Below are 21,677 nucleotides of genomic sequence, written 5' to 3' on the forward strand. Positions count from 1 at the left end.
AAATGTATAACACTAGGACCTTTGACAAAAAGAGGCCGTTGGATTATTATTTATAAACATTTACATCAAGATTACAAGGCTTTTTCTACACACACGTGCACGGAAACAGTAAACGGTAATAAAACGTTTCTTTTATCGTTTATTTCGGGGTGTGATTCCCCTCCCTATGCAACGGTGGCGGGCTAGACCAAGTCAGTTGCGCCGCCTGATTGCTCCTTAAAATAAGAAGTAATAAATGTTTATCCATAGTAAACAAACAAAAACGGCTGGTGCCTTACCGGCCTTACCACTGTCCTGACAAGCGCCGGCCGTGCACACTGCACACCGCAGGCACACCGTCAACACAGAATATTTTACACCCGGAACATATATAGGAAACTCTGAGAGTGTTTAAATGAACATACTACTCCAGCGAAATCACTGATTCATCAGTGCACCACGACAAGTATCAAGGGCCGAGGCTGCCCCAGGCTGCACAATGCCTGGCACCTGTGTGGCAGTGTGTGCGCCGTGGCGCAAAAAGTCGTCACCTGTGCGATTCGAACACACGCGGGCAAAGCCCAACCGCTAGCAGCTATAAGTAGCAGGCGATCCCGTTAACCACTCCGGCAAAGTGACCTAGCGTTCGTCGAACTAAAAATAGATTCTGTTTGAGCTGGATGCGCGTTCGGCGCTGGAAGCGCTTGAAGTAGACGCGATCGCTGTTTCTCCGCGTCTCGACCTGCTGCACTCATGCTCGACCATTGCTCAATATCCCACAAGGGTAATCCCATTGTACCTCTATTTCTTTGCACTGGTTCTTATAATGTGTTAGGTGGTGTGATCTTATGGTCCCGCTCTTTCACACCTGCAGCATCTCAGTCAGCGGCCAGCTCCGCTTCGCCAGTTAGCTCGCTCATCCGTGACGCACTCATTGAGGGACGTTCCGCGGAGTCGCAGTTTGAGAAAGATGGCTATGCACTTAAATGGACCTTTGTAAATGACCTTGAGCTCATCTTTGTGGTACGTCTTTTGCGATTGTCCCACCCCGTGGACGCTTATGAGGAAACCAGGTCGCGTACCAGCGCATACTGCAGCTTACTTACGTAGACGATCTCCTAGCAGCTCTCAAGACTCTCTTCGTCAAGGTGTTCCAGCCATTTCTTGCCACGTTTGTTGCGTCACTGCATGCAGCTTCGTCGTCAACCACCCTACTCGGAGCCTCCGGCTCCGGCTCCGAGACCGCTTTCGCTTGGGATTTTACCAGCACATTTGAGAAGTGGGACACGGTTTTCGATAACTTGCTCAAGACTTTTGAAACCAAGGCAGCACAGGTACGACCATAACGTCATACCAGGATAATGCGGCTAAATCTTTATCGCCAGGAGCGGAAGTCTCGTCTGAAGCACATCGATCCGGCCGTGCATACGCCGGTGGAGTCAACTCCTCCTTCTGACGACCAAAGCACTTGTGCGTCTTCTAGTCCGCGATACCTTTTATGTCTCAGCTCCCAACCTTTGGAACGCAGTTCCTTCCCAGTCCAATCCGACGACCGTTGACGAGGAGCAGATCGCACGAAACGTTCAAGCACTCAAGAACCGACTCAAGCCCAAAGGTCCTGGTGGTGCAGCAGGGAGGAAGGGACGACGTGGTGTGGGAGGTGCGGGAAGTGGGCTGGAAAGTGTACCAGGATCCGAGTACGGGCCGTTCAATCACGTATCTAATTGGAAAGTGACTAAACTTGCCTCAGCTCTGATACACCCTCGAAGGCGAAGAAATCCAAGACCAAAGCGCGACGCAAATGGGGCGATGAGGCACCCTCGGAGTCGGACATGGCCTCGCTGGATTTCAGCTACATTCAAGTGGACTCGCCATCGACTAAACAGACGACAATGAGTTTGTCTGCGCTGGTTGACCAAGCCAGTATGGGTACTAGAACAAATGAAGGAATGTACGAGGTCAAAGATTGGGACTTCGATGTTCCACCGACAAGGAACGTGGCAGCGGCTACCGCGGTGGAGAAGCCGGGGACATCACTCGGAGCCCTGGGCTCTCTGTTCTCTAGGATCACGGGGTCGAAGACTTTAACTCAAGCCGATCTTGCGCCTGTTTTAGAGGGCATGAAGCAGCACCTCATGAAGAAGAACGTGGCGAAGGAGATTGCCGAGAAGGTCGTCGAGAGTGTTGGAGAAGACCTCATCGGTCGGCGCATCACTGGCTGGGGTGGCACCAATACTGCGGTTCGGAACGCACTAAGCACTGCTCTCACCAGGATCCTTACTCCGAAAACCTCCACCGATCTCTTGCTCTCCATCCGAACGAAGCTGTCTGAAAGTCAGTCCTCCATGGTTGGTGGTCAGACGGGCAAGAAGGAACCATATAGCATTGTCTTCGTCGGTGTTAACGGTGTTGGCAAGAGTACGAACCTGAGCAAAGTCTGCTTTTGGCTCGTGCAGAACGGAATGCGAGTTCTGATCGCTGCATGCGACACCTTTCGGTGCGTTAATCTTCTGTCTTACTTTCGATCTCCCAGATCTGACGCAAAATACACAGGAGTGGCGCAGTCGAGCAATTGCGGGTCCATGTCCGTAACCTGAGTATGCTTGGTGTAAACGGAGCTACGGATAGCAAAGGCCGAGTCGAGCTCTATGAAAAGGGCTATGGCAAGGATGCTGCTGGCATTGCTAAGGAATCTATCTCGTATGGTGCGTATTCGTCTCCTACGGCTCACGTTCTCAGTTTAAATTGGCGACATACAGCAAAAGACCACGACTTTGACGTGGTTCTCATCGACACTGCGGGTCGAATGCAAGATAACGAGGTGCGTCCTTGACTTACTCACCCATGTTTGTCTCGGCTCATCCACAAACAGCCTCTTATGCGCGCACTCGCGAAGCTAGTCAGCACGAACAGTCCCGACAAAATCATCTTTGTTGGAGAAGCGCTTGTTGGTAACGAAGCCGTAGACCAGCTGACTAAATTTGACCGCGCGTTGCGAGACTTTAGCGCTGCTTCTGGTTATGGTGGTGGAAGTGCGAAGGAGCGAGGCATCGACGGCATGATTGTCACCAAGTGGGACACAGTTGATGACAAGGTGCGTAGATATGTGTCTTAGAGAAGTCTATTACGATACTAATAAGCCATGCAGGTTGGTGCTGCTCTGTCGATGACCTACGTTACTGGTCAGCCGATCATTTTCGTCGGATGCGGACAGGTATATGCCTCAATTTCTGTTCTCAAGTTCGATACTCAACCACCCGCACACAGACATACACAGACTTGCGGCAACTCCGTGTCTCAAATGTCGTCCAAGCGATTTTGGACGACTAGCCCGCATGCGATCCGTATACTCGACAAAATTGTTTTGGGTAGAACAGGATTGTGAGTAACTGTACATGTTGTCTTAAGTAATGAGTGTATACCAAGTGGGAATAGTGTACTTCGATGGTTGTGGTTTCCGGCGGATGTTATACATAGACCATCTTAATTGATCAGACAGAAGCTGATATCTTGTTGGCGGATGTGATATGAGTCTCGCAGGCCGCACTCTACAGCCTGACATCTGATTCCCCCAAGCTGCGAGCGCGGAGGTGGGTGTCAGATTTTCTACCAACGAGACATACTGAGAGCGCTTCCCTACGCCCAGGATCGGCCCTTAGCCTTATGTTTGATACGAGCCCTGACCGCCGTGGTCCGCCTTGGCACATTCGGACAGCTGTCACTGACGAGCCAAGAACTCTTGTCGGCAAATCTTGTGATGGTGTGCGGACTGACGCGGCGAGTGTGTGTTGAAGCGTCTTTCGATGACCATCTTGCTTGCCGTTTCAGGTTTGAGACTTCCGCACAAGTTGCACCGGCCAATCGCGCTGGAACGAACAAAGCATGCACGAGGGCAGATCACCCGCCGAGAAATGCGCCCATACTTTTCTCACTTTCGCCAAGGACATTGCAGACGGCTTGCCCACTGGGCACCGCAATGTGGAGCACCGACGAGCTGCGCGTCTGGCAGGCCGCGAGAGGTATAAAACCGCAAGTTGTGGCCAGCATGTCCCCAGTCTGTTCCTGCGGCTCTCTTCCACCCTCATTTACGGCCCCCTCACAAGATCCGCCCGCAACATGCAGTTCCGTAAATTGTTTGTCTGCCATGTCATCTACTTCTTCACCGCCTTCACGACCGGTACGCTGTCATGGCGTATATTCCAGCGATAACGCTCTTCTAACGTTGTTGAATAGCGTCTGCGTTTACCTACGAAAGGCTCGACAAAAACAACAGTGTTCTGCTCGTAGTCGACCACCAGGAGGGCCTCTACCAGGTGGCCCGGGACATCCCTGCAGTCGAGATGAAGGCGAACATCCTTGCGCACGCTGCGCTCGCCAAGGTGTTCAACTTGCCTACCATCCTGACAACCAGTGCCGACCAAGGTATGTGTCTGTTTTAGATATATCCTGCATCAAGTCTGAGTGCGCTAATCAGGTCCTAACGGCCCTCTGACTGAGGAAATCGTTAAACTGCATCCCGACGCGCCCTTTATTCACCGCCAGGGCGAGGTCAACGCCTGGGACAACGCTGACTTTCGTGCCGCCGTCGAGGCGACCGGCAAGAAACAAGTCATTCTTGCCGGTATCACGACCGATGTATGTGTTGTCTGTGCCTGTGCCTTCCTACTATTAAGCCGGTATAGGTCTGCACGGCGTTCCTCGCGCTCTCTCTGAAGGACGCCGGCTACAGCGTCTTCGCCAATAGCGACGCCTCGGGCACGTTTGACGTCAAGACGGCTCAAGATGCTAACGACCGCATGCGTGCTGCTGGCGTCAATGTCCTCTCCATGTTTGCCGTCGCGCTCGAGCTCATGCGTGACTGGCGCAACACCCCGGGTTCCCCCGAAATGCTGCCCTTCTTCGACCAGTAGGCTCATCTCGGTCATATGCGACGTGGAAATTGACGCTTATGAAATTTGCAGGTATCTGCCCCAGTACGGGTTCCTGGCGAGGAGTCACGATGCGGCCGTGCTCAACGGAACGCTCTCTGCTCTGAACACAACCCTTGATAACCAGTACCCAGTCTAAACAGCGGATGCCACGCGGCTATAAGCTATTCGTTCAGTCTATATTTGCTGCTACTACAGATTCACACGCCGCATGTATTATGTTGGATAGTTTCGAGTTGAGTGAATGTCAAAAGCCCTACAAGCCGAAATAAGCGAGCGATCAAAGACAGCCAACGCCACAAAGACGGCGCTTCCACGACCTGCTGCGGCAGCGCTGGCGTTCACCCTGAAGCTGGTGAAAGCGAAAGACGACCTTGGCTGGGAAAAAGAGCAGCTCATGCCAACGGTGGGCAGCTGTAAAACTATTTGGATAGCTCAAAAATCATAACGCCCTGTTCTGACACATCAAACGCCTGAACACGCCATCGGCATTGCCATCGCAGTTTGCCGGCTTGGATACATGGGCATTTGGATACCGGTGGAACTTAGCTAGTAACCGCCACCTGTAATTTTACGGGAGCGCTACATGAGATAACGGTCGTAGTAGAACAGTATTTCCCGGTCGAAAGACATAGGCCAGGACTGCTATATAGTAGTACAAAATTCACCAACTCGCAGCTGCTGAACATCGACTCCGAATCATTACTGCGAGGCCCAGATAAGTAAGACGTCATAATCAAAAGCAGAGGCATCGATACGGAGATATCTCCGACCTACGGACACGAACGCCCGACGCACGCACCGCCACTGGTCAGATAAATCGTAAGAAACGGATCAAGTCAGTCGGTCGTAGATGCCGGTGAGATGAACAGTGACCTATGAGAGGCGAAACGAGACTATCGCCTGCGGCGCTGGGACACTCTGGTGAGATGCGGAGCCGTGTGTAGCGACCCTCCCAGACGCGTGACAGGAGGAGTCTGTGAAGCCGAAGATTGATGGGATATTAAGAATGAGATGAAGGCGCCGCAGCCTTCGCCTAAAATTAGCCAAGGAATAGCCATTGCCTCCCCCTCCTCCCGGGCCGGCTAACATCACACCACCTTCGAAACCCTTCCCTCCCTTCAGCCATAAAGGCGCCGGCCCCTATGCTGCCCACCCCTTGGTCAATCTGGACGACTCTCCGTGCCCGAAAGTACTGCTTGGCCCAGCAGCAGTTTCGTCCTCTTCGCTGCTGAGTATAGGGGATGTCGCAGGGAAGTCGAACGTGTCCAGCGGATAGCCGGGAGAGTGCTCGAAAGGATTTGGGAGAACGTATGGGTCGTACAAAGACGGTGCATCCGAGTCGTCGTTCCCCCGGCCATTTTGCGTAGGAGGTGAAGCATGCGTCTGAAAGAACATCTCTCGCTGTTGAGCGGCAGATGTTACCTTCTCAATCACGGGATCACGGAATGAACCAGGGGTGAACGGAGGAGGCCGCTCGTCGAAGCCTCCTCCAAGGTCTCGCACAGAAAAGGACGACTTCCCCCTATGATGACTGGAGGTAACAACAGGCGTGGTGCTCAGCCCGGTCAATCGTGATTGACTATGGAAGAGTTGAGAAGAAGTATTAACAAATTCCGCGGACGGAGCGATGCGCTTATTGCGGGCACGTCGGAGGTACCTGGACATTGGTTTGCGAAGAACCAGTAGAACTACCAAGAGTAGCAGGACAACACCACCTAGGACACCACCAGCTATCGCTCCGACATTTGTCGTGCTTCGGATATGAGAGCTGGTGGAAACGAAAGTCTGCGCCACCGACGGTGTAGGGGTATTCGTATCCTTGCTCGAGCTCACGGTGGAAGGGGGAGGATCGGTAGATTGATGATAAGCAGTGCTGCTCACTGAAGTGTCTGGGGGAGAAGTGCTGGGGAACTGAGGCATAGAGGGGTTTCCTGCTCCCGCTGAGCCAATCGCAGGGTCCAAGGAAGTGGCGGGGCGCAGGGACGTGGTAAGGCTCGGTAAAAGGGTGGTTGTGGGCATAGGAACAGAAGGATTCTGCGAACTTGTAGTGCCGGATAATCCTGTGGCGTCGGATTGACTGTGCAAACGACATGGTTTTCTATTGGGGTCTACGCTGCCTTTCAGTCATTCGTGGCAGGCACACCCTTAAATCACGACCTACCGCAAACAAAAGGAGATGCTGCGTGCAGTTCCATAGAGTGCTATCGCAAGCAGTAAATTCCGATGGTGGCGAGTTTATTCGGTAGAGAGGAAAGGCGGTGAGCCTCTGGCCTCCGAACGATCAGGCGACCAAAAGAGACTGAGGGTGGAGGAAGGGTGTGAGCTGAACGGCGATGGCATCTTGACAGTCTCGAGACGATGTGGCAGAGGCGGTGTCGTTAAGTGCGGCGAAAATGCAGTGAGCGCGGGACGTGCAGCATCAAGAAGGCCAAGATAAGATTAGAGGAGATCAAACGCGATCTTTGTCATTGGCCCCGAATCCGGAGAGCGTCACGAACACCGATGAGTCTGACCAACCTCAAGTCCCTCCTCCCACGGACGGCTGCTCGCAGACACTTCTCTTCCTCAGCAGTACACAGAATGAAGGTCCTCTCTGTACCGGTTCGCGACGACAACTATGCCTACCTCCTCGTCGACGAGAAGGTGAACAAGGCTCTCGCGGTTGACCCCTACGACGTCCCCAAAGTCCAAGCTGCCGCAGCCCAGGCCGGTGTAGAGCTGGCGGGCTCCCTTACGACCCACCACCACCACGATCACAGTGGTGGCAATCAGGTATGTGATCTCAATGCACAGTATAGCTACGCACATCACGGTATCTTGATTCACATGTCCCAACAGGCATTCGTACGTACTGCACTTTGACAGGCCCGATATTGGTCGGCCTCGCAGCGTGATATTGACCTCTACCGACTGCGCAGGCCGACAGCTTCCCTAACACCCCCATCTATGGTGGGAGCAACAAGGCCCCGGCATTGACCAACCTCGTCAAGGATAAGGACGAGATCACCTTCGGGAGCATCACCATCAAGTGAGCCTGTGCTCTTTCCCATCTCTGCTGCACTAATACTCACCCCGCCCCAGATGCCTGCACACTCCGTGTCATACACAGGACTCCATTTGCTACTACGTCACCTCGGACGACGCCTCGCATCCTGGCGGCGTTTTCACCGGCGACACACTCTTCGTCGCCGGATGCGGCCGCTTCTTCGAAGGCACGGCGCCCGAGATGACTGCTGCTCTCAAGTACCTCACTACCTTGCCCGACAACACCCTCGTTTACAACGGTCATGAGTACACCAAGGGCAACGCAGCGTTCGCCAAGTCTGTCGAGTCGGACAATGAGGCCCTGAGCCGCCTCGAGAAGCTCATCCAGGAGGATCCAGCCACGACTGGGCGCACTACCATCGCGGATGAGAAGGAGTGGAACCCCTTCATCCGTCTGAACAGCTCCTCGATTCGGTACGTCTACATGTTCGCATCTCAGTACCAGTGCCTGACAAGGTCGGTGATACGTTTACAGCAAGAACATCAATGCTGCAGATGCTTCTGAGGACGACGTCATGCAGACGTTACGCGAGTTGAAGAACAGCTTCAGGGGGTGAGTGGGGGTCCCACCCTACTAGATGTTTGCCCATCTCCCTCCCCGGGCAGACCAAGTCGGTTGTAGCATTCAACATGCGGCAAGTCGTATCAATGGAAGTACGAAGATAACATGACTATCCATCAATGTATTAGTATATAGGATGTGGAATGTCTGAATTCATCACTGTACAAGCAGTTATGATTCTCGGCAACGTGTAAGAGCTGGGTGAAAGCTGGGAAGATAATTTAACATTTGCGGCTACATTAAAATCACACCAGTCCTATAGTTGCCAGAAGAAACATTGTAAAGGATGCCAAAGTATCCAGAAGCGTCATACACCTGCGAGTAATATCGACATGTCATAATACAACAGGCACCGTTCATAATCCAGAGGGTTCGGGAGAGCATGAGTTACATGCCGAAGACTTTGAGCACCGCTGAGCGTGCGTAGGGGATATATGAGAGCGTGTACCATGCGTAAGCGAGATACTCGACAACGACGAGAACTGTGAAGCGTCCATCGATCAGTACATCGACAGGTTGGCATGTAAGGGACATACTGATGCACAGCAGCTGCGGAAACGCCGTAAGTAACATCCACGCCTGCAAGAATAGAGACTCACATCACTGTTAATAACGAACGCGCCGATAAAGACCAGTACTATTGACGCTAGGAAGATGATTGTGGCAATCACTCGTACCGGCTTGAACATCTGAGCGACAATGGCACGTTCAGCGCAGCTCTCAGGTTCCTAGCCAGCTTGAAACAGACGAACCATTTTGATCTGCTTTGCGAACTTAAAAAGGGCCGTGAGCAGGAGACCAGTTGAAGGAGACAGTGAATAGTACATACACCAATGAGGAATCCAGTTCCTACCAGCGAAACGACGGTACCCATCGCATACAGGACTGCAGAGATCACATCAACGCACGTCCATGTAACAGCACATCCCTGCACTCACCAGCGAAGCTACCCAACTGCCCCACAAATAGCAATGCTGAGCCGAGGATGCTTAGAACGAAGCCTATCGCAAGACTACACGGCGTCCCCTGTCAATGACGACGACGCCCCCGCCGCGAGACAATAACGATAGGGGAAGGGCGCACCAGCCAGCAAAGCCATACAGTCGCTGCGTACGTGTGAGGCCAAGGAATTTGAACGCAGAGTCCCCTTCGAAGAACTGTGTTTCGGGGATCGTGCCCGCGGCCGTCTCCAGATTGAACCAGCCTTTTGAGCTCATAGTGCGTTAGCGTGCGAGTTTCGAAGACAAAGTGATAATAAGAAGGCGTAAACGAAATGTAAGAAAAACAGTACGAGGCCAGCCGGTCGAAGGAGGAAAGTTGTATCAGTGTGCGTGGTCGTGTCTCCTGCACAGGCCGCTGTACCGACGCCCGTGGATGCTGCTTCGAGACGCTAGTTCAAGCGCGCGTTGGAACATACGCTTCAGCTTGCCTCTGGAACTGTGTGGCGACCTCACATCCCCACGCACCCATTTAACAGCCAAAAATGATGGAAAAGATGCCATGTTGGCCATTGGAATGTAAGTCAACTACTACTGTACTACAAGATTTTCAGATAAAACGACAACAGGGACGAACGATTAACAGGGTAAGCATTGGAAAGCATTGGAGGTTGTCGGAGCGAAGATACTTTGAGCTACAAATCGGAGTCATAAAAGGGCCGTAACGAGACGTGGAGCTTCGTGTCCTGCGAGGCGTAAAGATGACATATAATGTAAGCGTAAAGAGGGTCGGGAGGGACCGGCCATCGAAAGTGAGGCTGAGCAACAGTCAAAGGGCATACTCCTGTGCCCTCGGGGCGTGATCCTTGAAAGGAGCGACGGTATTCGTATCGAGCCGAGAGATGCATATTGTTTACATGGGCTTGCGAGCGAGCATATCTTGGACGTCAGAAATCGTGCGGGCGGTTTCTGGCATGAGGGGGCCTCCTGGCAGGATTGCGAGGCGTTGCTTGGTGGTGTTGAGCATCTGCTGGACGCTGGGAAGCACCCGAGAGACGTATGGAGAGATGAGAGGGTCCTACAGAAAGCTTATGAGTAAAGGCTTTCGTCCCCAAACTATGACGCTTACACTGGTGTTCAAGGTCGAAGCCGCACGCTGCAGCCACCACAGAGATGATTTGAACGACTCGTCTACAGGCGGCGTCTCGCCGATGATTTGCGAGAGACGATGAACAAGCGTCAGGACGACAGCCTGAGACAGAGGTCCGCTGCTAGTGGTGGGCATGACAATCTCAGGGTTCGAGCGAGCCAGCAGTTCACGAAGTTGCCTGGAATCCTGAGAGCCCAGCACTGCGAGGTAGGTGTCGTCCCATTCTTCGTTCTGCGGCAACGGCGGCGTGCGATTGACTGCCTGCGGGGCAGGCGGAGGAGCCACAGGGTGAGACGCTTGGGGCGCCGCGATATTGGTGGGGAACCATGGCGCGCTTTGAGGGGGAGGAAGAGGCTGCTGTGGCGCTTGCTGCTGCTGCTGGGGGAATGGACCATGTTGAGGAGGAGCATAGCTCGAAGGCGGCTGCTGGGATACGAGTGGGATATTCGCGTGGCGGAGCTGAGACAGGTTGCCTTGCGAGTGCTGTGCGCTTGGAAGAGATGCAGGTGAGCCTCGTTGAACTGCAGGGAGGTTGAGCTGGCCCGAGGACCCAACGTTCATCGTTAGGTATTTGATCTGGTCCGAGAGGACACGAACAGATTGTTCGAGGTCACGGATGACAGCCTGCATATCAGACGTCAGTTTATGTCATGTAAAGGCAGCAATGCGACACACCTCTTGACCACGAAGAGCTTCACTCTGCCAGGTGATAATCTCCTTCTTTAGGTTGAGGATCTCGCCGTGAATCTCGCGTGAAAGTTCTTGGTGCATCTGCGACGACTGTTGCGAGTACGTAGGGATGAGGGTCTTGGTAATGGCGTCCTTGACATGCTTCTCAACAATAGGCGTGACAGCGCCGGAGAACGTGCGGGCAATGTGGTTGGAGACATCTGGACGGAGGAGCAGTCTCTCGATCTCGTTTGGCAGGTTCTGCACAACGCGTGAGGAGAGTGTTAGGTAAGCTAGCGGCGTACTTACCTGCTTCATGGACTCCGCGAGACCCTTGGAGATCTGGTTGTTGAGGGCAGCCTTCACCTCCGTCTTTGTGATGTTCTCGAGCGCAGGAAGAACAGAGCTCTGAACCTCCGCCTTGACCGCCATCTCGACGACTCGAGTGGTATTCTTGGTGAGCTCTGTGGAGATGAGCTTCAGGATCTTCTCCTGCCTGACGAAATCTGCGGCCTGCTCGTTGGCACGGGCATCTTCCAGGCGTTGATCTAGTTGGAACATGAGTGCTGATTTGTGGGAGATAAGCTCAAAAGGAGCCGCTCACGTTGCTTATCCAGCTCTTTCCCGATCATGCGACCTATGCGAGTATGTAGGTTCTCTTCTACCTTTCTGATCTCTTTCGTGAGGGCTGCGGTCACATCAGCGGACGGTGCTTCGGGACTCTTGCCCTTCGCCTCCGCAGTCTTTCCGCCCTCCTCAATTGAAATGGCATCCTCAGAATCCTGATCTGGTCGCGGTCGCTTCGGAGTCGCACTTGTATCTCATTAATATTGACGACGCTCACCATAGCTTCGGTGGAGAGCCTATTCCTCAGTCTGAGCTCCACCGTGTTAGCTCGATCTTCATGACGTCTTCGGTGCGTGTTTACCTTACCTCCGGTGCTAAATAACGCTTAACAAGCTATTCAGTCTATCATCGCTTTCGACTTCGACGTCACAAGGTCTGCTATCGCGAGCGTTTCTGAGGACTCTACTTTGACCATGTGGAATATGCGCGACCCCAAGCTCCCATTCTGGCAGCACAAGATTCGTGGCGACGACATGCCTTCGTCCTTGACCTTTGTTGACGGCGGTGTCGTCATCGGGCGTAGGAATGGCACGGTATTCCAGCTTCTAAACGCTATGAGCTGGAACATTCTGTCCACTGTCAAGTTCGTCAATGGGAGCGGCGATGACCCTGACATGTTCGGCCACGCGAATTACGACTCAAGGATTCAGACCCTCTGGATCGCGAACAACCGCAGGGAGAGTATGATCGCCTTCAAGATCAACTTCGATGTCAGCACCCCTTCGCCTGGCGGTGAGGAAACTCGCGGCGCGTTCTTCGACCAGGTGGTAGAATTCTTCGGACCCAAGCCTACCATCCACTTCGTTATCCTCACCGCGGATGCCGACCCGCACGGGGCTGAAGCACATGCTGCTTGCGTCGCCGCAAAGGTGCCCCCCGGCGAGCTCGCGCTCGTCGCCTTCTCAGTCCACTCCAGCGGAGTAGACCAGGTGCTGATTCGCAAGGAGTGGTATGACAACGCTTTCGCGACGACTCCTGCGAAGATTCCGAACTATGGTCCTCGTGCTACTATTCCTCCAGAGCCGAAGCAGCTCATTCAGCCGGCTGGATATCCTGCTCCGCCTCCCGCTCAGGTGCCTCCCGCGCCTGCACCATCAGCACCAACCAGGGCCAAAACGCCACCGTCTGAGGACATTGAGGGCATCGATTCCCGAGACGAAGGTCGTGGGCAGGAGCTAAAGGGTAAGGGCGGTAAGGGCAAGAAGAACCCGCGTGAAGAGGATCCATGTCCGTAGAAGGAAGCACGCAAAGGACAATCTTGCCCCTACAAAAAGAAGTAATTAGAATCGCGAAACCCATGAGAGACAGCGCACAACGTACGGGACGTCATCCCTGATGAGTTCGGGCAGTTCCCACACAACGAAGCCACCGTCAGAAGTCACTCCTGCAAGCCTGTTGCCGTGAACAGACATGTCGCTCACGGCAACAGACGTCGGGAAGAGCGACGGCAGCTGAAGCAGCGTGCGGTCCCCACTAGAACGCGAGATAACCCTCACGCGACCTGGCGCCGCCGTCAATTGTCACGCTCTCGGCAAAGCCTCATAAAACTGACCCTTCGTCATAGCGTACGCCACCCAGTGCGTTGCGCCTATCGTGGTGCCGGGTAAGAACGTCGAGTCTACTTTCACTAACGCGATCGCAGTTGACTTCACTGCATCCGGCGGAGCGCGGATCTCCTCGAGGGACTGTGCTACGTCGAAGATAATGGTCTGCTGGGGGCTGGCAAAAACAGTGGAGGTCAGTACCGAGCAAGAGTTCTAGAGAGGAGACATACGCAGCAACAGCTTTGCCCTTGCCGCCATTGCCCTTTCCGCGAGCCTGAGGCTCGATCGGACGGAATGGAGAGCTCTCCTTTTCCTTCCTTGGCTGCTGATAGTAGCTACCCTGGGGAGCAGGGGGGCCGATGGGAGAATCGACAGATTGTCGCTGCTGCCGCGCTTGAGCAGGAACCTTTGGCGGAGAAGCGCGAGGTGACTGCTGCTGCTGCTGGGTAGGGTGTGGAGGCAGAGGGCGAGAAGCCCTGGTCTGTGCTTGCTCCGCTTGCGGAGTGGAGAGCTCCTCGCTAGGAGCGTACGGGTCGAACTGGGCGGTCACAGATTGCGCCGGAGGCTGGAGAGGGCCCTGCCCTCGGGTGATCTGATCCATAAGGTTTTCGACGGACTTGCGCTTGGGATCCATGGTGACATTGGTCCAGGAGGAATCCCCCGTGCTATCGGTAGAAGGTGGCTGCTGAGGAGGAACTGGTTTGCGTTTGCTTTGCTGGGGCGGGCTTGCGAGCGCGTCGAAAGGAGACACGAAGTCGAACAACGACCTGCGACCAGGAGAAGGGGGTCGCTGATTAGTTTGATTATTCAGGGGCGCCTCAGGATATTCTGACGGTTGTATCTGCTCGCTTGGGCCGTAGGACTCGGCGGAGTAAAATTCACCCTGCGAGTGAGACTGAGAGTCGGCATTCGATGGCAAGTATGTGGGAGACGGCCCACCCGACGCTAGCGGGGGATATGTACTAGGCTGAGGCTCGTTATTGTACTTAGGACTATCCAGATAGAACAAGATGTAATCAGTAAGGTCGGCCATGATAGAGCGAGACAAGAGAGACAGGGGACAGCAGATTTCTCTTGATCCCATGTGCGCGTATTTACATAGCTGCGGTACACCCGGATGGCTGCCGCGAGGCGCATGTGCCGAAAACACGAACTCACCCGGACATCAATTGGTCCAACAGGAACTTGGTCTGTTCATTTGAAGTTTGACCGACCCTAGGCGCAGATCCCGGGGGAGTGGGCACTTGCTGGGGCATCGAAACGAAACTGGGGGCTGCTTGGGGATTGGAAGGTGGCGAAGTAACTGTACCGAGCAGAGATAGAAGGGCGTTCTGTCTGTCCGCGGTGGTGTTACTAGGACCGGAATGAGAAGAAGAAACAGATCCAGCGTTCACAGAAGCTGGAGTTGCGGGTCCCGAATGCGGTACGTCCTGCGGGACAGCATAAACATTGGAGGCGTGGCTAGGTGGCTGCTGGCTGGCCTGCTGCGGGGCGGAAGCTGTCAGGCCATGGAATAGGGTGTCAAGGGTGTTGTGGGCGGTGGGTGCGCTTTCGCGGGTACTTGGTGGTGCGGGAGGATGGGGATCGCTGACTTGAGCAGGAGCACCCTGCTGGTATAGTTGAGGTTGAGGAGGTGGCGAAGGACCTCTCGAAAAGAGGTTGTCTCTGCTGCCGGGATCCATGATGATCTCAGAAGATGGCGAGCCCTCAAGCAGAGATCAAGTTGTGAGAGAGAGGAGGGAGAGGAGATGCTCGAGGTAAAGAGCCTGCGATACAGCTCTTGTCAGGGTACGCAAACCCTCTGCCGCAAGGCACCTCATGTTTGCAATGAGGTAAATCGGAACTTGCCGCGCTGGCCAACTCCATTCAATCATCCTCGAACAACCCGACTTCATTGGGCTCGATAATTGCGCAAAAAATCGGACACCATCATTCGTGCATTGCGCATACAGTCGTGTAACTTTCGGCTATTATCCTAACGATGAGACCTCAGAAGTTCCCCCGCCGGGAGTCGGTGCCTTCGCGAAGGCACAAAACGATGACACAACGCCTGCCTGTTTTCTACACGCGGCGTGATTCCGCAAGCCTGAACCTGCTCAAACAGATTTCCACCCATTCGCAAGATAAACCAAGTCGCAATTCCATTCCAGCCAGCAAACAGAGCAGCGGCTCGTCTTTCGTGTCATGAAGAAGTAACTTGCAGGGTTCACAGAGCGCGCCTTGCGGTTCCGAATGTAATCGAGAACGTGCATCGCAGGCCCTCATGCGTGACAAGGACGATACTGTGAGTGACCCTTGCGGATATGTCTGATGTGAGGCTACACGCTATCTAGATCTTCCGCCCACACGCTGCCGAGATTGCAATACAGATTTTCTGCGGTCGTTCTGGCCCCACGCCCGCAAGCGAAGTGCGAGGACTCACCGTTTCAACGAGGAAGTGCTGTGCTGTGGAGTGCTGAGGCGATAAGCGGACCGCTAACCATCCTTCGACATGCAATCTCCCCAAGGCACGCCCTGTTTGAAGCCACGAACGGGGCCACAGTTCGCGAGGCAGAAGCAGCTGACACTCGCGCACAGCCGTCTTTTGGTCCGGCCACCCGAGTGCAATGCGTGCCCCGCGTGTAGTCAAGTATCTATCATCCCCTCAGCTCACATGAGATAGCGCCTTCTGCCAAGAATTCAGGAAATGAAGACACTCGCTATTTTATGCAACAGACATTTTCGAACACCTGAAAATGCAGAGAGAGATTTGTCTTACGCGCAGCCTGGCCTGTGTAGGGATCACGTCGTGCTGGAGGGCCGCGCCATCCGGGACGAGGTTCAAATATTGAGACTGTTCCCGCGTGGAAAGAATAAAGAAGCAGGGTATATAGGTGTGTCAGAGCGTTCTTCTGCTCTTCAACAAACGACTCTCACCTCATATACTTATATGCTTTATGAGCGCCACAGCATGATCAGGCGGCAGAGGCGGCGCCCCGACGCCATGGGACCGAAATGGAAAGCAGACCAGAGTGAGATGTGACGATGTCTGAAAACGCTGATAAGAACATGCATAAGTTGTTGCTTATACGAGTCCGTCTGTATCTTCTTGAATGACCTGTTGATTGTCCCAGTGTGAGCAATTTTTGAGTACTTTTGCCGTGCGGCGCAAATACCGCGCCTGCTATATCGGGTGTAAAAAATCAAATCCTCGAATAACCACGTACGCCGCAACCAGAGATAAATAAGCCAGGTGTCTCCGACTCGAGGTGAGCAACAATTAACGACCAAACCGCCACCTCTCTACTCACCGACGTCAAACAAGATGTTCTCCGTGTGTTGCAGTATAATCGTCTATGTGGAGTTGTGGCTGACGTACTCTGGTTAGGCTGTCGAGACCCCTAAGAACACCCACTGCGGTGACAGTTCTTGCAACTGCGGTAACGCGTAAGCAGCCCTCCCACCACTCAGAGTAATCGGAGTTAACTCACAGTATCGTCGCTGTAGCTGCCAGTGTACCACAGGCAACTGCAAGTGCTGAGCGCGTAGCTTTTTCAGCTAGTCGCCGTCTTCCTACGTTTGGATTTGTGCAGCCGCCTTGACTACCAGCTCAAATAATCGTGGTCATGAATGAATCCTGAATTTGTACATTTGCAAGCCGCGCCTCCTGAATGGAGGCCATCCTTGACGTGTATTGACGGCGGTGTATGGATCGCGAATAAGTCTAGCGCTGCCGGAAGGCGTCGAAGGGGTGCCGAAATGGTCGATACTACATCTCCTCCTGGCGTCGTTCGAAGACAATGAGCTGGAGAAGTCGTGTATCGTCTGTTGGATATAACAGCTCATCTGCGTCAGGACTTGATTGCAGCAGATATCCTCCTAGCCTGCCCTGATTGGGTATAGTCACTTCAGCGACGACGGTGGTACGATGATTAGCCCACCCTGTGAGCGTCTGCCACTCCCTTAGAGATATAAACATGCCTAGTCACATTACATCAGTGTATGCCACCAACGATGCATGAGCTCGTGGACGCTGCACTGCTTCCGGCTGATAGTTATTGACTGTCGTAGCGCTGTTATTCAGAACAGAACAGGTATTTGCATATTCAGGGAATTCTCGGTGACCGTGTACCCTTGCTATGAATAAGTGTGGTGATCATTGAGCGCAGGGGGCGATTTCGGGCACGTACTCTCACATTTGCCGCCAAGCATATATGCCCAGGTGACCCTCTGTATTTGGAATGGCCGCAGAGGAGCTTTGTTTCGTAGATGAACGTGTCAGCCAATCCTGAGTGGTTCAGAAAAGAAGCCGCAAATGGCTGGTGGGTAGGTCCTTTTGTGATGTGGTTGGAGACCTGCAAGCCGTAAGCGTTCAGATGGGTCGAGATCCGTAAGGCGTTTGCATACCAAGTGACGTGGAAGCCCCACCTCATCCTCCACATACCAAAACTTTTATATGGCAGAGACCACAAACATGAGCATACACTGGTGGCGATAAAAGGAGAGCGAGAGCGACGCTGCATGCCATAACAGACCCACCGAACCGACCCACCAATCAAACCAATCGAGGAATATACGATGTACACCGTCAGTCACCCACCAGCCACCATAAGGCATAGTGATATGCTCATCGGTTTCTGTCCCCGACAGGCCTCCTCCGTCCCCTTCGACACCCACTGCGGCAACAACGACTGCAAGTGTACTGGCACGTGAGCAGCCTTGAGATATTCTGCCATATGATGCTACTGAGCGGCGCCAATACCATTCCACTAGCTGTAACTGCCAGGCCGGTAGCTGCAAGTGCGGCAACTAAGTGACCACTTCAGTCAAAGCGTCGGCGTTGCTCACCCTCTTGCGTTACCCGAGCTGCCATGTAGCGCACATGAACGCATGTGTACTTTGTTGTAAATCAAGAAATACTAACGATGTCGCAAATCGGATACGCACTCATGCACTCATCAGGAACCATGGCTAGATCACACTCTCATGCTCACTGGTACTGCCTTGACGTGAGTTAGAAGGCATGTTTATCCATATTGACCGCCACAGGTAGTAAGGCATATGTCATAGCTGCTTTATAGAAAATCTCTACGAAAAGCTGCAGAAGTGATCAGTAAATTTATCAGATGCCAAGATAGTACACGCACCTCCAGGGACAAGAGCAGTCGCATACATGACTTTCGTGATAGGCCTAAGTACCTGCTTCTTGATCACCCCATTAAGCTTTTCGTCTCCAGTCTCAGACCCCTCCCATTGATCCAGAATATTCTCTGCCAGGCCCACAAGATCCTCATTCTCCTCCTGTGACTCCGACAAAATCGAAGCGCATTTGATCCCTAAGCATGTCCCGAACTCGCGGAAGGCGAGACGGCGCTCGAGAGGGTACTCGAAGTAGCGGTTTACAAATGTGAGCTCCCCTCAGCCATGACGATTGACCTTCAGGAGCAGTTTGGACAAGTAATAACGCTGACTCACTGAGATTTTCCGATGCACGCTCCATGATTGCCGCTGCCCAAGGTTCCTCCTTAGCCATCCAATGTACGCTCCATAACGTCATCCCTAGGTCGAGCGGATCATCGGATTCCATGTACCTCCATTTCATGTCGACTATCTTCTTGTAGTCCTGGATCTCCTCCTTGAGAATGGTGGTGTCGCCTGCTGTCTTCTGCAGGAGGCTGAAGACTACATAGCCATCGATGGGGTCAAGGTTCCCTTGGCTTGAAACAAGAGGCCGAGAGAGGTCAATGGACATCTTCCACCGCATGCGAGGCGTGAAGGAGTCTCGATTGACGACAAAAGCGGGATGAATGGCTCTGGCGAGTTGGATAGCAAGCTCGTTATACTTCGTCTCCCCTGCGGCCACAGTCATCCTATTGAGAGCGAACATCCAGATGGTGAGATAGTGGTGGTACTGCCCGTCCCCATCCGAGCCTGACTCGTCGTCCTTCCCAATGCGTAGCCCCCCAGCGAGAGGTCGTTCTGGCGACGCGCCGGGGAGATGCTTGTCTTGAGAACGCGTCTTGCCAAGGACGCTATGGACAGTATCTATCAGCCGAGCAGCGCAAGCGAGGTAGGTGGATGAGCCGGTGAGACGGTGAAGTGTGATGAAGTTGAGGACGCCAAAGGCGTCAGTCCACAAGTATCGACCTAGATGCCCAGAGGGGGCGGGAGGAGGCGTCCAGCCTTGGGCCTGGGAAGGCGTCAAGGTGCCAATCGGGCCGTAGACGTCCTCCATGGCAGCGACGACCTTGCGAATAGCGACATCTTGAGCCGCGTTGAGTGCTGACATGGCGCAGTGGACGGTTGAATAAAGGCACGTCCGAGTTACAGAGCGGAGACTTAGGGCCCCAGAGGTTGTATTTATTCGTTGCCGCAGTGCCGCGCCAGTGACGAAACAAGTATCAGTGAATGCCGTCATACTCGGGCCACACGGCTGGAGCCCTGCCATCGAGAAATGCTGCGCAGCCGAACAGAAAAATCGGGAGCAGAACGGTAAAAGATGAGACGTGGCTAGAGAAGTCCAGTAACCTCCAGGCGTATCGAAGAGGTTTGAGACACGAAAAGGAGCAAACCCACATTGGGAAAGCGAGCCGCTTGTGGCGGCGATCACACGATTCCCACGCCATGATACGCTGCTCACGCCAACGCGGGAACTCGTGCAATCTTTTTGGACAAACGTTGAACATTTCCCATCCGGGATATTGTTACATATTACACAGTTCAGTCTGGATAGCAAAGGAATCATGTAGAGAGTCTTGTTATATGCTCGGCTATGTCACGTGGGTCAGGATGGCTTAGAACCAATAGCGATCGCCACTTACATGATTCTTTATACCGCTGCCGTCTCGCTGGATCCAGAGCTCCGAGCTCCTGAAGTAGACCAATGCAGCTCTCGACGAGGTTGACTTGTTCGCCAGGCTGGAAGCTGGTAGTATGCTTTTGCAGAAGCAGGCGCTTGTAGTGAACGAGTGACTCCATACACCCTGTGACGAGGGTCAGTCCATGCAGAGCAAAGAATGGCACAGACATGCATTTGCTGTCAGGTTGCTCATTGAGCAGCTCCTGTATAGTGTTGATCTCCCGCTTCAGCAGGGCGGCTTCACCGCCTTCGCACAAAGGTCAGCAGCTTGTAGCGAGATCGGTCACAAAAGCACACCATCTCCAACCAGCCACCTGTGATAGATCCACACACTTTGATCTCCGGGATCTGTGTACATTGCATTCTTGACCAAATCAAACTCTGGCATATGAAAGTAAGCTCAAGATAAGAACTGGACGAAAAATAGAAACACCCTCTTCCTTAGACTTGACAGGATCCACTGTGTTGCTTTCCCAAAGGGCCGTAAGGACCTTAGAACGTTGGTGCCAGGCGCTAAAATTCGAGAAATTGGCTTCAATCTTGCGGCTGGTGTATGCCAGCTCGGAAAGCTCCGAGCGGCGAACGGGCATAGTCCCTAGCACGTATCTTCGGTAGTTCCAAGCATGAACTGCCGTAATAAGAAAATGGTTAGTATATGTACCATGCTCAGCGAGGTGATTGTACCAACAATTGCGGGCGTCAGCTTCAAGCATCTTCTCCACGACAAAAAGCTCCTTGTTCCAGTTGGCCATCCTCCAGCCATTGGAGTCCTCTTCTGTTGGCCCATTCGGAACATGTTCCAAGCACCATCTGCGGTGGTTCCAAATCCAATACACCTTAGGATGCTGTTTGAGCAAAGCAGTCGTAAGATTGAGATCTTCAGCAAGTAGGTCATTTGTGTCGGCGGCTGAGCTAGAGATATCCATTAGGTTACAAGGTAACAATACGGCACAACTCACCTCTTGGGGATCATGTCTATCTCCAAGATTTGGCGCCGGTAATTCCAGACAGTGTAGAACTCGGGATTAACCCGCAGCAAGCGCGTCGTCAGCTCAAATGCCTCGCGACACATGTCATTATTCTTTTTCTAGCTCGGATTTTCAGTGTTAGCATGTAAACAGAAGATATTTATACTCACTCGAGATAGGATGTCATGTGTGAGAGCGAGATATTCCTTAAGCTTGGCTTGATCTCGTTGTCTCTTCGCTTCAAGAGCCTCTTTACTATATTGAACTCGCTTTACACCATGCTATACATCTATCAGCACGTAAATATCAGTGCCCTGATTTCTAGGCAAGCGTACCATGGTCCCCAAACCTCAACTGATCGCTCAGATACCTGCTAAGTGACGGCAGCCGGAGGCAAGGATGATTTGGCGCCGGTAGATACGCGTT

General features: G+C 53.2%; 7 protein-coding genes and 1 non-coding gene across 8 annotated transcripts; 3 read left to right on the plus strand and 5 right to left on the minus strand.

Moving 5' to 3' along the window:
* Positions 1–524: 524 nt before the first annotated feature.
* On the minus strand, positions 525–618 carry PHACADRAFT_t80. Its single transcript has one exon. It is a non-coding gene; the product is annotated as a tRNA-Ser (tRNA).
* Positions 619–732: 114 nt separating this feature from the next.
* PHACADRAFT_121298 (uncharacterized protein) lies at positions 733–3,522 on the plus strand (the record flags this gene model as incomplete). Its single annotated transcript, XM_007395877.1, has 11 exons — positions 733–763; positions 815–1,002; positions 1,053–1,313; positions 1,365–1,449; positions 1,508–1,676; positions 1,730–2,476; positions 2,533–2,684; positions 2,739–2,800; positions 2,852–3,073; positions 3,128–3,193; positions 3,247–3,522. 11 exons carry the CDS (start codon positions 733–735, stop codon positions 3,307–3,309), a joined length of 2,046 nt encoding a protein of 681 aa, XP_007395939.1. The 3' UTR covers positions 3,310–3,522.
* A 689-nt stretch (positions 3,523–4,211) lies between these two features.
* PHACADRAFT_93977 (uncharacterized protein) lies at positions 4,212–5,046 on the plus strand (the record flags this gene model as incomplete). The annotated part of the gene is made up of 4 exons (XM_007395878.1): positions 4,212–4,401; positions 4,454–4,614; positions 4,662–4,885; positions 4,941–5,046. Coding segments are annotated over 4 exons (681 nt in total), but the record flags the coding sequence as incomplete, so codon positions are not given.
* A 398-nt stretch (positions 5,047–5,444) lies between these two features.
* PHACADRAFT_184402 (uncharacterized protein) lies at positions 5,445–7,031 on the minus strand. The gene has a single exon (XM_007395879.1). It carries the CDS (start codon positions 6,927–6,929, stop codon positions 6,051–6,053), a length of 879 nt encoding a protein of 292 aa, XP_007395941.1. The 5' UTR covers positions 6,930–7,031; the 3' UTR covers positions 5,445–6,050.
* A 396-nt stretch (positions 7,032–7,427) lies between these two features.
* PHACADRAFT_256360 (uncharacterized protein) lies at positions 7,428–9,863 on the plus strand. Its single transcript, XM_007395880.1, has 11 exons — positions 7,428–7,684; positions 7,731–7,734; positions 7,829–7,938; positions 7,992–8,369; positions 8,431–8,999; positions 9,054–9,066; positions 9,117–9,206; positions 9,270–9,290; positions 9,347–9,402; positions 9,456–9,529; positions 9,601–9,863. Exons 1-5 carry the CDS (start codon positions 7,491–7,493, stop codon positions 8,510–8,512), a joined length of 768 nt encoding a protein of 255 aa, XP_007395942.1. The 5' UTR covers positions 7,428–7,490; the 3' UTR covers positions 8,513–8,999; positions 9,054–9,066; positions 9,117–9,206; positions 9,270–9,290; positions 9,347–9,402; positions 9,456–9,529; positions 9,601–9,863.
* A 142-nt stretch (positions 9,864–10,005) lies between these two features.
* PHACADRAFT_256363 (uncharacterized protein) lies at positions 10,006–15,198 on the minus strand. Its single transcript, XM_007395881.1, has 10 exons — positions 14,604–15,198; positions 13,676–14,437; positions 13,454–13,620; positions 13,222–13,402; positions 13,110–13,165; positions 11,879–12,061; positions 11,584–11,822; positions 11,281–11,535; positions 10,585–11,229; positions 10,006–10,533 (listed from the first exon to the last, which is right to left on the minus strand). Exons 1-10 carry the CDS (start codon positions 15,125–15,127, stop codon positions 10,369–10,371), a joined length of 3,177 nt encoding a protein of 1,058 aa, XP_007395943.1. The 5' UTR covers positions 15,128–15,198; the 3' UTR covers positions 10,006–10,368.
* A 3,240-nt stretch (positions 15,199–18,438) lies between these two features.
* Positions 18,439–19,713, minus strand: PHACADRAFT_195663 (uncharacterized protein; the record flags this gene model as incomplete). The annotated part of the gene is made up of 3 exons (XM_007395882.1): positions 18,439–18,512; positions 18,572–18,841; positions 18,900–19,713. The coding sequence occupies 3 exons, from the start codon at positions 19,711–19,713 to the stop codon at positions 18,439–18,441; spliced, it is 1,158 nt and encodes a 385-aa protein (XP_007395944.1).
* A 390-nt stretch (positions 19,714–20,103) lies between these two features.
* Positions 20,104–21,634, minus strand: PHACADRAFT_256366 (uncharacterized protein). The gene is made up of 9 exons (XM_007395883.1): positions 21,587–21,634; positions 21,422–21,532; positions 21,243–21,370; positions 20,972–21,195; positions 20,717–20,911; positions 20,581–20,664; positions 20,456–20,530; positions 20,246–20,407; positions 20,104–20,194 (listed from the first exon to the last, which is right to left on the minus strand). The coding sequence occupies exons 1-9, from the start codon at positions 21,587–21,589 to the stop codon at positions 20,166–20,168; spliced, it is 1,011 nt and encodes a 336-aa protein (XP_007395945.1). The 5' UTR covers positions 21,590–21,634; the 3' UTR covers positions 20,104–20,165.
* Between the last annotated feature and the right edge of the window lie 43 nt (positions 21,635–21,677).

The sequence above is a fragment of the Phanerochaete carnosa genome, assembly GCF_000300595.1.
Source record: "Phanerochaete carnosa HHB-10118-sp unplaced genomic scaffold PHACAscaffold_5, whole genome shotgun sequence".
Lineage (NCBI taxonomy): Eukaryota > Fungi > Basidiomycota > Agaricomycetes > Polyporales > Phanerochaetaceae > Phanerochaete > Phanerochaete carnosa.